This window comes from Clarias gariepinus, chromosome 19, assembly GCF_024256425.1.
Source record: "Clarias gariepinus isolate MV-2021 ecotype Netherlands chromosome 19, CGAR_prim_01v2, whole genome shotgun sequence".
In the NCBI taxonomy this organism is placed as follows: Eukaryota; Metazoa; Chordata; class Actinopteri; order Siluriformes; family Clariidae; genus Clarias; species Clarias gariepinus.
In genome coordinates this window covers 21264169-21278585 of record NC_071118.1, presented here as the reverse complement: position 1 = coordinate 21278585, position 14417 = coordinate 21264169, and the positions used below count along the sequence as shown (strand labels likewise).

Below are 14417 nucleotides of genomic sequence, written 5' to 3'. Positions count from 1 at the left end.
AAATTGTTAGCTTCTGTTATGCTGATTATTTCCATATTCTGTGTGTTGTGTTAAAGAGAAACAAGAATGTGAAAATAGATAAAAAAGGCTAATAAAAGATATTCATTCGCAGATGTTAGATTTATCATAACGTAATTACAAATATGTGGTGGTGTTTGCTAGTGTGACTAACAGTTATGTGATCGAATCCCAAATGTAAAATGAAAAGTTATTGCACTATATAACGTGTACAATCTCTTGTTTCACACACTAAGTAGTGCCCTTGTTCAGAGTTGCTAGAAACTAGTTGGTATTGTAGTTTTGTGTTTGCCGTAAAACCCAACACAGACAGTCCAGAGACAATTTGTAAGAAGCAATTAATAAGGAGATAAAGTGTTGTTTAAGGTGATATAAAGTAATCAGATGTGTTTTCATGCTGAAAGTGCTACTGTGACTGAATATGGGTTTTGGCACTGGCATATAGGGAGTGATATACCAAGCAGTCATTTATAAATTATGACACACATGCACCACACTCCTCATTTGCCTTAGATGAGGCCCACAAAACTCCATAAATGGCAAATTTTACAGCACTGCATCACAGGTACTGTAGAAGTGAACATTATTTAGACATACAAGTCTATTTGGCTATGCCAATAAAATATATATTATTTTATTTGTGTAACAAGTAATGAAAAGATTCACATTTAAATAAAAGTTATTTAAAAAAAGGTGAATTGTATGAAAATTACATTAGATAGGAAAAAAATCATATGTTATTAAAACACACACAAAAAAACTGTTCTACACTGTACCCAAAGAATAATGTCACACAGGGAAACGGCTATTTTTAAAGTGTTTAAATGTCCCAGCTGTCACGCTAAATCATTGCATTGTGTTACAAAGATGTTACCATGGCAAAAAGAATTCATTTAATAGGCAACTTTACCCTCTGAAACAAATCGTACCAGTGTTTCTTTGGGCATAATTGAATTAAACTACCAATTGAAACATCACTGTATAATCCTCAAAGGAAAATGCAGTAATGCCTGGAAACTGTATGATTTGGAGCTGATTGAGTAAAGATTAGCATTAATGCATAAATTTTAACACACTTTACAGCATAATTGGGAACATTTTACTTGATTTACCATTATATCACTTGAGTAAATGCTCTGTTTATCTGTTTATATACAGAGGTCCATTGTAGTAGATAATAGATCTTGGGGCATTGCTGTGTTTCCCCCAAACAAGTGTTTGATGGTGCCTTTCACGTTCTGAAACATCTAAGATTGCGGTTTGAGATAATGTTATGGCAAAAATTTTACTCTTTTACTTATTTATGCATGTCTGTAACCACATCTTCATTTATAATTGTGCTTTTTGGCCTTATTTTGTTCAGTGTGGAAAAACTTGACTGGCCTGCATAGAGCTCTGACTTTAACCCCATCAAGCACCTTTGGGATGAACTGGAAGGGAGTTTGGGAGCCAGGCCTTCTCGTCCAACATCAGTGCCTGACCTCATAAATGCTCTACAGAATGAAAGGACAGAATTCCCTCAGAAACACTTTAGAGTCTTGTAGACAAGCTTCTAAAAAAATGGAAGCTGTTAAAGTTCCATAAAAGGGACTAACTTTGAATGTGTATTTGGATACAATTTCATTGCAGTTTGGCCAATACTTTTGTTTTTATAATATATCTTAATAGCCTTGGTACTTAGATAATATTGAATGCAAACTAAACTGAGTAAATAAGTAGGAGTTATAAATAGTTAATATGAATAAGTATTAATAGTGTACTACTTTTTTATTTTTGCTTAGTTGCTTATGAGTTGTTAAACATTATTTCTGCATTTATGAATCTATTTTTGAATCTCTTACTTGTTAATGAACTTGGTTCAAGCTTGTATTACACATTAATGTACTAACCTCCTATTTATGCAAGATTTTTAACAAAAATACCTGTTTAGAACATGCATATTGTCTAGAATAGACATTTCTACTTAGGGACAGCTATTCAGGTTTTTTCCATTACTCTTACGCTTGCCTATATTCATGATAAAAAAATATATATTTGCCACTATTCTACTATTCTAACTATAGGAAAACAGGTTCCGGGAAAATCTGGAAAACAGGTTCTCTCTCTATTTGTGTGTGTGTGTGTGTGTGTGTGCGTGCTCGGTGGCGTGCCCACTTTGTTGCTTTCTCTTTCAGCCTTGCCCTAATTTCTTCCCTCATTTTGTTATAATATTTTCATATGGCTGTAATAAATATCTTTGTAAGGAGTTTCACATGCTCTTCACATGCCCACATGGGGTTACTCTAGATTCTTCAGTTAAGAACAGAGCTCAACTACATGCTGGGAATTTTTTAACCCAACTATTTCTAATATGCACTGGTTTCACCTCTTAACCTTTTTCTGCATAAATTGGTAAAGTGGAATCATGTGTTGTCAGTAATTTGCATATTAGTTTTTACTTCAAACATTTTTAAGTATAACAGTACCAGTGCTTTGGATTATCAGTGCTTGTTATCATTGCTTGTTCTGATTGAAGTTCTGGAACTACGAGGGATGTTCATGTCAAAACTGTCCTTTTTATTTTGCAGAATAACAGAACACCGGGATAAGAGTAAAAACTATCTTTTATTTTTCTGTGTAATCCCCTGCTATACTAATGCACTTCAGCATTCCACCAGGGCTTTTATAAGATCAAGGTAGAAAGTTTCAGAACCATGATCAGACTGCCTGCTTTACCTCTGGAACACTGGCCTCCCAGGAACTACGTTAATGGCTGATTTTCTTCTTGGAGCGACATCAAGATTATATCGCACATGTGGTATAACCTCCCAGCCGGAAGTGGTGCGTGAGCAGTATGAGATCTGATATGATTATACCAGGCCATTTTTTATGTTGAATGCCCCTTGTACTGCCCACGTTTTAAGGAAAGCCTGCTGCTCTTTTGTTGCTGGTTAAGAAGGGTCCTAAGGATCTACATCATCAGAAATACTACTAACAATTAAAGAAGAGTTAAAATTGTTTTTTGATCACCACTTATACATTTTATACTGTAGCTGTAAGGGTACTATTGGTACTATTTAAATGTCGCACTAACCTGTGACCTGTGGTCCTTTTTTTCCCTAGAGGGTTGGAGAGTCGTTTTTTATGTTGAGGTCTTTGATAGGTTTTTTTATTATTTGGTGAGGTCTCCATTTAGGTAGAGAGGGGTTTTGATCTTTATGAAAGTCGTAGTGCCAGGGAATATTTAATGATGCCTTACATTAGGTATGATTCCAATTATACAGATTAGGATTTACACATTGTAATTGCAGTGAAACTGCTTTTTGCTTCAGGCACCACTGCTTTTATGGTTTGGGGCTTTGCTGCATCTGACTAGGAATAAATTCATCATTCCACCTTCCTGCTGAGCTGCCTCCAGTGGTCAATGATTTCATATATCCCTGATGTTTTGCTCATTCTTCTGTGCTAGTCTTTTTGGATTTTTTTCAGGGGAACTGGCTCTTTAGTGGGATTGTCTTTTCTTTTTTTGTTGCATCATTATAGTGCTGTTAATGCATCAGGTATAAGTCTTTGTTTGTTTGTTTGTACTGAAATGGATTATTTCCCACAGAGCATTCAGCAATTATTCAAGTGTGTTAAATTTAACTGCTGTTTCTTTTTTCTGTACCCATAAAGTACCTCAATGAGGAAGGAACATAGCAGAAGCATTGCTGGAACCATAAGGCATCACCAGGTATATGTTTTTCGTGGACGTTGGCTATTCTTCCCTGTGGATTTGTACAAGTCAAATTTACCCCCAGACGCCTATTTCAGTGTGAACAACACCAAAAGCAGAAGGGTAACACCCGGGTAAATTAGTAACAAACAGCAAGACAATAAAAAGTGAGTTTATGTCACAAAATCTTTTGTAGGTAGGTTGCTTTGCAACTACTTCTGGAACCCTGGGGTCATATTTTCAGTGTCCATATTGGGCAATGAACATGGTGTCAGACCAGATGTTCAGTGGTAAAATAATCCCAAAGTAGAGCGAAGACATTCACCTCACTCTCGCTATCCTGTTTTATTATCTGACTGACCTGATTCTATAGTGTGTCCTGCTCTTCAAGGCGCTGTCCAATTATATGATATCTATGATTCTTAATTCAGGATTCCTTAGCTGGAAGAACATGAGGTTAATCCTTCATTCCAGTCTGATTGAGAGATCAATGTACTGATTTATGGATCAGGACTTACCTAAGTGTGCAAAGTCTACTCAACTTCTTGTTCACAAATTGATAAAGATCATTCTCATGCCACATATCAAATGACATTTTGGGACATCAAGGGTCATCTCCTGTCTAAATGGGCTCATTAGGTAAACAATTTAGAATGTGAGAGTAGGAGAGAGATTCATTAGAGAGTAAGGAAGGGAGGGAGTTTTTAAGAAGGACCAGTGATAGAGATTAGGGAGAGTCATTAAGATGTCACAGAGAATGTAAGAGTATGCCATGCTAGTGAGTGAGATGATGATATGGTTTGCATAAGGAACAGTAAACACTGCAGCAGACATGCACTAGATTTTCAGTTGCACTTTTGTGGAATGGAAATTTTGGAATCATGGGAAACAACACCTACTTGACCAGTATTTACTGATACTGTAGGTACAGAGGTGGGTACAGTATGCTGGTTGGCCAGACATCCTCTAAGCTTTGGATGAGTATGATGCTGAGCTGTTGGCTGGGTTGGTGTGCCTGAGCTTAGATTAATTAAGATATAGTAAAATACTATCCATTAAGATATTTTTGTTAAATACTTTACTATATCTGCACATTAGGAACTAAAATTCTGAAACCATCAGTCTAAAAATTTATTTATTTTTTTTTATATATATAACTCAACTTACTGTATTTAAGTTGTATTCCATTGAAGCATGTGTCCAAATGACTATTATGTTTAATTTAAAATGAATCATCAGATTTTACACAAAATTATGGAGTGTGTGTTAGCTCGAGTGCACAATGTGATTATCGCAGGTTAATTTTACAGGCTGCAGCTGCAATTATCACAGTATGCTTCCAGGTAACATACATTTTATTTAAAAAAAAAAAACATTATATTTCAAAGAAACAAAGCCAACACTTACTGTACAAAAATCAAATGGCACCAATGTACATCAGACACAGTATCGAAAATAGTCTACAGGGAAAGTCTCCTAACAAAGAACACTTAATGACAATAATCAAAGCACATACTGCCAATAGGAGGTTGAAGAATAGAAGTCATTCTTTGGCTTGGATAGGTACATGACCTTTCTTTTGGCTGTCGATGATGGGGTCTCGTGTTTTTATGGACAGAGGAACATTGTGAACTACTTTGCTTTCCATCGTCGATAATCGTGCAACGCAGAAAAAGGACTGGCAGCACAAAGACCTGTGGACATATGAATTAAGAGGGTGACAATGTTGCTTATATATAATTCACATTTACAGTGTCCTATATATTTATATGCAGTACGTCTGCGTCTTATTCTAAGGCATAAATTGGGGAAAATATAATGAGGTAATAATCTTATCTTAATTTTATGTTATGTAATTTGTTCTGTTTTTTTTTTTTTTTTGCATCTACTGCAATCTTTGTCTTCCACAACATACAATTCTTTAGGTAGTCTACACAGCAGGTAGTGATTATCAGGTACTGGTTTTAAAGGGATGTAAATTGTGGGAAAAGATTTCTATTTATGAGTTGCTGAAACTTGGCTGGGGCTCCAAATAAGCTGGAAGGCAGGGAGACAAATTAGAGTGAACAAAACAGAGTGAAAAATAGTATACTATGTTGTCAAAAGTATTCGCTCGACTGTCTTCACATGCATCTAAACTTGAGTAACATCCAATTCCTAATCCATAGGGTTTAATAGGATGTTGGTCCATCCTTAGCCTTCCCACAGGTTTTAGGGGTGTATTTATGGGAATCTTTGGCTCATCTTCCAGAAATGCATTTGTGAGGTCAGAGGTCAGGTCAGGCACATTTTGGTGCCCCCCCGAACACGAGCAGTGGATTCTTTAGGTACTGTTGGTTGTGAGGTGGAACCTTCCTAACATTTCATAGATGCTCGATCGCATTGAAATATACCAACATACTGAGGTCCTTGAATTTATCTCACGCCCTTTAGCGGCTGACTGCAGTGCGGCTCCGATTTCTCATTTAATGAGTCATTTTAGCAGACAATAAATCATGTCCACGAATATGTTGGTATATGAATACATGTATTATATTACATAAATATGTTGCCTGTGTAGCCAGTAGGGGATGTAGCTCAGTGGTAGAGCGCATGCTTTGCATGTATGAGGCCCCGGGTTCAATCCCCGGCATCTCCACGGGATACCTTTTTAGCTGGTAAATATGCAACGACGAAATTCTTTTTTCATAAAGGGTTAAAAATAAGTCTTGACCTATAATCATTTAATCATACAATCATGAACCTTATTTCTTAAAGTTGATTTGTATATTTGTATTATAAGGACGATGTATGAATACTCAAACGCATTAATCACTAATACAATTACTCACATAATTACACAGAGTGACCAGTTTGTCTGCTACAGTGCATTACTGGGACTGTAGCTAATGTAAAGCTAAGTTGTAAAACCTTTAACCACAGTTTATCATGTGAACATGATCCTTTCTATAATGGCTAAATGAGTCGGTTGCCCTTATGGGGGTATAGCTCAGTGGTAGAGCATTTGACTGCAGATCAAGAGGTCCCCGGTTCAAATCCGGGTGCCCCCTGTTTTTCGCAATAGCACGTGATTATCGTTCTACGTGGGAAAAAAAGGCTAAACTAATTTTATTTTTCAGACGTCAGACCATGTTTCATTTCCTGGTCATAACGATATCGGTTTAATTTTGTCAAGCTCCTGACCACTCTACACTGTTCAAAGAATATTTCAAAGGATGATCCTGTTTTCATACCTCATTAAATGGTGTTATTATAAAAAAGAGTAAACATAAACATCCTACACATGTCAAACTAAATATCTAGCATGTTGTGTTCTTTCTCAAATATATTGCACTGTCTTTTTGCAAGACTGGACTAGTATAATCTAATACACACACACACACGGTGTAACGTTAATAAACGATTCACGAGGTGATTGGCTGGAACAAATGTCGACTTCGGCTTCCTCCAATGAGCGATGAGGTTTTACAATACCATGTGATCCTGGAGGACGCGTGCATGTGTACACAAAAGTCTATGACGAACCACACAAAGCCGCTGGTCTGAAACATGTTTTGCCGACGAAAATTGTGAAAACGCCGGTAAACGGCGATATTTGGTGGTTGTTTCTACAATTACACTAGATAATGGCGGCGTTTGTCGTGAGTATTCCTTCAAAGACTTGTAAATATTTCATTTTCGTTGGCTAGCTAGTATACTTTGTATTTTGTGTCGTTGGTCGAATCCCAAACGCCTCCTAGTTCCCTATAGCACAGCACTATTATATAACGGCAGGAATAGAAATGTAGTGCACTCGGGTTCCTGGATAGAGCAATTTGGAACAAGACTCTAATGACTGCTCTGTGTAGACGCCGCTAGGGTTTATTTGACTTTACCTTTGGGTTAATTCACAGTAAACGCTAATGTGTTTTAAGATGGCTAGTTTAGTTAGCTCCGTTTTTTTTATTAGGCGTATACTGTTATAAATATATCGGATACCTACCATGTGACTAATTCGTTATTTTTTTAATTATCTTTTAATACCTACGTTTTCAACCATATTATTTATATGTTTGTGGTAATACAATTTTAAAAGCTGTGTATTTTTTTTTTTTTAAGGTTAAACGTTTTGATCTCCTGCACGTAATGCAGAAATTCCCCACACAGGGGTGCTCTAGTGCAGACACGTTTATCTAATGTGTATGAACCTGCATTGACAGGGACACACCCTTCCTCGCCTGTGTGACCCCGTTTTTAACCAAAGTAACCTAGGTGCTAGTTCAAAAGAGAACCTCATAAGAACTAGCTTTGTTTTCCCCTGGGCTGGAGAGTCATGTCATTACATCATTCCGGGCAATGCTAATGGTGCAAAAGTCCTAGCAGCAAGCCATTATATATCAAGTCCATTTTTTAAAAGATGACGGTCAGAAACTTGAAATTGATTCTTATAAACCCTTCCCAGGGCCTGACACAAGCGGTTCTTTGTTCTTGCCCAGCAAAAAATTGGTTCCGCCATGACCCCTTTTTTTTTTTATGTCTGAGGGCTGGTGCTTTGTCTATCTGAAAACAAAGAACTGGTTCGAACTGGCTCTGGAACCGCCTTGGTGAAAAAGGCTGATGTGTAAATTTGAAAGGTGTCACTGCACAACATCTGTTTTTAAAATACACATGTATGTCCCTATGCAGGCCCATCCATCTGTGCGGATCAGAGCTACAGAACACTCCTACGTGCCTGTGCTGTGCCAGGATGACAAGTGTGCTGGGTGTGAGAAAGGGGTGCACATGCACTGTCCGCTGTGTACAGTGGCCGAGGCGTACCAGGACCCTGTTATACTCCGTGCCCACTTCCGCATCAAACATGTTGACAAAAGCATCGACTTTGCAGGTCAGACATAAAATGAAGTAGCAGTGTTTTTTTTTTTCACTGTCACACTTCTCAGTGGTTTTCATGCGATAGCTAATATTCTCATGTTTTTACATTCTTATATTTACAAACATCGAATTCCAGTTGTGCTACCTAAAACAGAACAAAGCTCTATTAAATTAATGTAAAAAAAAATTTTGGCCAGTTTCTCCTTATGCAGATTTGGTAGTGGACATCATTTGTGCCTCGGTTTAGCATCCAAAATTTATTAGTAGACATGGAAGAGGATTTGTATTAATTACTTGGTCATAGAATATAATATAGAATAAAATATATGCCCTTGCTCCACTATAAAGTATATGGATGTCATTAAGAATGTGTTTGATGTTAGATACATTATTAAAACACCCCATCATAGAGGTGTGTGTGTGTGAAAATGTTTTTTTTATTTTATTTTATAAGTAATAAACTTGAATAAATAAATATGTTACACAGCACCATACGAGCAACCTGCCATGTAATGTGGCATGTGTAATTTGTTCTGAAGTCCTTACATAAATATTACTGTAAGTGTAGTTTTTCTCTGCAGTAATACACTTTCTGGCTTGTACCCTACAGGCTTGAAAGTATTACGCTGCTGTAACCATTGTGAGATCGTGGGCACCATCAAAGGAGAGAAGAGGTTTAAAGGAGCACACTGGCACTGCTACCGCTGTCGGAACGGCTTTAACAGGAGGGATGAGGCCGTCAAGCACTACAAGACGCACTTCAGAAACCCACATACCACATTCCAAATACAAGTTACACAGGTGAGCATGGGCATCACGTCTAGTTTTCGAGAGGTGTAACAAACAGATGTATAAATTATCTAATAGTTACCTGGAATGTATAAAAGGAGAGAAAAAATATACAGCGGTGTGCAAAAGTATTTGTATCCTTTGAACATTTCCACAATTTATGTTACAATCACAAACATATATATGTATTTTATTGGAATTTTAAGTAATCGACCAAAAAAGTCGCACATATTTGTGAAATTGAAGGAAAATTATACTTAATTTTTTTTTTTTTACAAATACATATCTGAGAAGTGTGCCATTCATTTGTATTCAGCCTTTTGCTACAATTACTGCTGCAAGTGTTTTGGGGTACATTTACATTTAGGCATTTGGCAGAAGCGAAGTGACTTACAAAATTGCTTTGATTTTCATTGGATAGATCCCTACACAGGGTTACTAGGTTACTAAGTAAATACTTTCAGTCAAATGCTGTTGGGAAGTTTTTTTCTTCTTTATTTCATTTTCTGTTGGGGGGGGGGGGGGGGGGTGTTGGGATTGCATGTATATGCATTTTTTTTTAATGGTGCGTATATAATGTATAATAATCCAGAACTGTTTTTAATCAGGATGTGAATTGCAGGCAGTACTATAAAGGCAATCCAGAGGCTAATGCTAAAGCCTACAGTGGACTAGCTGTGAGTTTGGGCACGGGAGGAGACACCACTAACATCAGCTCTGTTGTAACACCTCCAATCCTCACCACAGGATCAGTCACTGAGACTACCACCTTACTCACTGTTGAGCCTAAGGTAATCTAACTTAATTGATGTACTAGTTCTAAACAAACTTGGCAAATTATTTACTTCTACCATATGGGATGCCAATGTGAGATTAGTTCAGTGTGTACCATCTGTAGGATTATAAGAAACGATGATGATTTACTACCCAGGTGTTTTGAGACTAATTAGCATATGTGGTGTAAGAGTGTGTGAGTGAGTTTTAAGACAAATTTACTTGCAGAGCTGGGAGAAAAAGGCAGTTTGAGGGCTTTTTATTCTGTGCAACTTTTGACAATGTGTTAAATAGGGGTTTCTGTTGCACCACTTAGACTCAGCACAGAACTGGTGATCAGTCATTGTTGATTAAGCTAAAAAACAGCCAATTCCATTCACTGGCTGGTCGACTAGTGCATCTCTATCAATATAATAAATCATTTAAAATAGAGTTAGCAGTCAATGTGGCCATACATTCGAAACTATACTCAAGAATCACAAGAAGAATTCATAATTGTCTCATGCTGCTCCTTTCTGTGTTGTGAAGGAAGATGGTGAGAATAACGGGATGCCGCTTGGTGCTGAAGAAGAGGTTGGCTCCTCCCAGCATGCACCAGCACAAACCCAGACTCTGGTTTTAATGGACCCTGATGGTAACACGGGCAACTTGATTTATGATGAAGCAACAGGCATTATTACTGAGCAGGTTTGTTATGCTTCATACCATTCTTAGCTAAAGAAAGTCCTGTGTTCAGTTACTCTAACCATAACAGTGTTATTGTTGGCAACCTTTTTATTTATTATATAATTTTTTTTTGTTTTTTTGTTTTTTTGTTTACTTATTTATGTCAAGTATACCATAATGTTAACAATCTGCTACTTTACCTGTGGCATTTTGTTTTAGAGTGATGAGATTTTGGACCTACAGAAACATCTCATTGAGCTCAATGAGCAGATGGATGTATTACGGCAGGAGAAAGAGAGTGTAGAGAAGAGTCTACGGTCTGAAATCAAGCAGCTCAAAGAACAGGTCTGTGTGAGTGGTGGTTTAAATTTTTCCACATTTAGTTTTTTTTGGTTCCAATTGATAGCATTTGCTCTAAGGACATCTTTGGTCACAGTTCCATCTTGGTTTCCCTGTCATGTCTTGTTATCTTTTCAAGATTGCAAGTCTGGTTCAGTCTAATGTGAAAATGTTCGAGGAGCTGCAGGTATATCGCTGTCCAGACCACAGCCAGCAGAGACTTGCCAAACTGGTAAGAACTTGTTGTTTTGTGTGTGTAGCAAGAAAGTTGTGTATATTGACTTATTCCATAGTGTTCTCTAAAGTAGGTTACGCACGCCTAAGCAAGGTAATCCAAACATGTTCTGCTCTCTTCAGTAATATGATGCTTTGTCTTGTGTTGTAGATGTACAGTCTGCAGACTCAGCACAAAGAGCTACTACAGGCCCAGCTGGCTTCACTGAGGCAGGAAATGCTCTCCCAGGCCAGTAGCATTCCACCCAATGGCCATGCAGAAGCGCTAGAGCTTGACCCCGGTGGGGACCAAGCACAGGAACAGGTAGAGGTGGAGGTGCAGGGGACCATAGTAGGAGGGATTACAGGACTGGAGCTTATAGGGGTTCCACTACAGCAAGAGCAGGTTGAACTGAGAGGGCAACTCGTGGATTTCGGACCTCAAGAGGACACCCTTTCCAGTCTGGAAAGCCCAAGCTCTGACGCAGCACTAACCCATAACCTGGAGGTGAAACCGGAAGTTTCTGCGGCATCTAGGAAGCGAAGCTCTGAGGAGGATTGCGGAGGGACAAGTGAAGGCAAAGTGTCACGTGTTAGTTAATGCTTAAAAAGACTTACAAAAAACATGACTCTTTCCTCTGATTCTTGCATACTAGTGATATAGGCAGATCTTATTATAACATATGCGATAGCTACATTGACTTCTCCTGAATGTACTGTACCGATTCTAATTTTAGTGGTCATTTCATTGTCTTATATTGGCTTGTACTTCATATATTTGTTAAAGCAAATGCAATCCATACGTGATACAATATTAACAAAGCAGTTATTCTTTACTGCCTGTAATTATTGAGCTATAAAGACTAAAGTGTTTACAGTTTTAATCTAAAGTCAGCATTCTTTGATGTTCATCAAGAGCTAATCGGTTAACTTTGAAGTTTAATTTGTTTATTGTGTCTGTATGTGTATAAAGATGATAAAATTTAGATATTTTTTATAAGCACAAATAACTTGTGTATGAATATTTGATTGCATAGTGCAAATCAACTAGTTGAATTAATCTCAGATCAGATTTGGTCTTAACCTCTGACTTTTTGTTCTAAGCAAGTGTTGTTGAAAGTCTCGAGCATAAGAGCTGGCAAAGGAATGCATTAGGTGTGGGTGGAAGGCCACCAAGATCATCTTCAAAGCTGCAGAAAAAGTGTTAAGGTGACTGTGGATCAAAAGTACTTAACAGTGGTGTAGGCTAATCACCCCCGTCTAGGTCATCCAGGTGAGGATGTCTGATCTCTAAGACTCAAAATGCCTCAAAATGAAGGAGTTATCTCTGTTGATGTGTTCAAGTTTCAAGAAACAAAGGCCAACTCCAGCATTGGCATGAAGAAGTTGATCTCCAAGAGGTAGTGGAAGCGGACATACTGTGTGCTACCTTGTAAATCCTGTGAATTTTCATGAACAATAAGTTTTAAGAGTACACTCTTAACACTAGGACCAGAACCGTTGAGGTTTTCTTCTATGTGTTCAAAAAGTCCACTCATGTGAATTGGAAAAAGACTATTCTTAAATATTTAGCATTCTAAAGCAGATTTCCAAAGTCTCTTTGACTCTCAGCTTTTAAGTTGAACGCTAGTGAACATTTCACTCCACAGGCACAAATGAGAACTGACCAACCACCTGGAAAGAATGGGTATAATGATATTTAGGACATTTTGTCACATTACAGCCACAAACATGAATCAATTTCATTGGAATTCCATGTGAAAGACCAATACAAAGTGGTGTACACTTGAGAAGTGGAATGAAAATCATACATGATTCCAAACATTTTTTACAAATAAATAACTGCAAAGTGGGTGTGTGTGTAATTATTTGGCCCCCTATGGTCTGAGTGCAGTCAGTTGCTCATAGACATTGCCTGATGAGTGCTAATGACTAAATAGAGTGCACCTGTGTGTAATCTAATGTCAGGATAAATACAGCTGTGACGGCCTCAGAGGTTATCTAAGAGAATATTGGGGGAAACAACACCATGAAGTCCAAAGAACACACAAGACAGGTCAAGGATAAAGTTATTGAGAAATTTAAAGCAGGCTTAGGCTACAAAAAGATTTCCAAAGCCTTGAACATTCCATGAAACATTCAGAAATGGAAGGAGTATGGCACAACTGTAAACCTACCAAGACAAGGCCGTCCACCTAGACTCACAGGCTGAACAAGGTAAGCGCTGATCAGAAATGCAGCCAAGAGGCCCATGGTGACTCTGGACGAGCTGCAGCGATCTACAGCTCAGGTGGGGGAATCTGTCCATAGGACAACTATTAGTCGTGCACTGCACAAAGTTGGCCTTTATGGAAGAGTGGCAAGAAGAAAGCCATTGTAAACAGGAAACCATAAGAAGTCCCGTTTGCAGTTTGCCACAAGCCGTGTGGGGGACACAGCAAACATGTGGAAGAAGGTGCTCTGGTCAGATGAGACCAAAATGGAACTTTTGGGCCAAAATGCAAAATGCTATGTGTGGCGGAAAACTAACACTGCACATCACTCTGAACACACCATCTCCACTGTCAAATATGGTGATGGCAGCATCATGCTCTGGAGGTGCTTCTCTTCAGCAGGGACAGAGAAGCTGGTCAGAGTTGATGGGAAGATGGATGGAGCCAAAGACAGGGCAATCTTGGAGGAAAACCTCTTGGAGGAAAATCTCTTGGAGTCTGCAAATGACTTGAGACTGGCGCGAAGGTTCACCTTCCAGCAGAACAACACCCCTAAACATAAAGCCAGGGCAACAATGGAATGGTTTAAAACAAAACATATCCATGTGTTAGAATGGCCCAGGCAAAAGTCCAATTGAGAATCTGTGGCAAGATCTGAAAACTGCTGTTCACAAACGCTGTCCATCTAATCTGACTGAGCTGGAGCTGTTTTGCAAAGAAGAATGGGCAAGGGGTTCAGTCTCTAGATGTGCAAAGCTGGTAGAGACATACCCTAAAAGACTGGCAGCTGTAATTGCAGCAAAAGGTGGTTTTACAAAGTATTGACTCAGGGGGCTGAATAAGTACGTACACCCCACTTT

The 14417-nt window shown here is 38.3% G+C and overlaps 1 protein-coding gene and 2 non-coding genes across 4 annotated transcripts; all 3 read left to right on the top strand.

The window, feature by feature from the left end:
• Positions 1-6278: 6278 nt before the first annotated feature.
• trnaa-ugc (transfer RNA alanine (anticodon UGC)) lies at positions 6279-6350 on the top strand. Its single transcript has one exon. It is a non-coding gene; the product is annotated as a tRNA-Ala (tRNA).
• A 340-nt stretch (positions 6351-6690) lies between these two features.
• On the top strand, positions 6691-6762 carry trnac-gca (transfer RNA cysteine (anticodon GCA)). Its single transcript has one exon. It is a non-coding gene; the product is annotated as a tRNA-Cys (tRNA).
• A 456-nt stretch (positions 6763-7218) lies between these two features.
• Positions 7219-12255, top strand: zgc:193801 (uncharacterized protein LOC564476 homolog). Of its 2 annotated transcripts, none has more exons than XM_053478877.1 (8): positions 7219-7353; positions 8378-8576; positions 9174-9364; positions 9961-10143; positions 10655-10813; positions 11012-11137; positions 11271-11363; positions 11517-12255. In XM_053478877.1, exons 1-8 carry the CDS (start codon positions 7339-7341, stop codon positions 11943-11945), a joined length of 1395 nt encoding a protein of 464 aa, XP_053334852.1. In that variant the 5' UTR covers positions 7219-7338; the 3' UTR covers positions 11946-12255. The 2 variants fall into 2 exon arrangements, with proteins under 2 accessions (XP_053334852.1, XP_053334851.1); XM_053478876.1 differs by having other exon boundaries at positions 11012-11143.
• Positions 12256-14417: the final 2162 nt, after the last annotated feature.

Bases quoted from the DNA above. Each gene is read 5' to 3' on its own strand.
- zgc:193801 (XM_053478876.1), top strand. The intron at 9,365-9,960 runs GTGAGCATGGGC...GTTTTTAATCAG, and splicing joins TCCAAATACAAGTTACACAG to GATGTGAATTGCAGGCAGTA. The intron at 10,814-11,011 runs GTTTGTTATGCT...ATTTTGTTTTAG, and splicing joins CAGGCATTATTACTGAGCAG to AGTGATGAGATTTTGGACCT.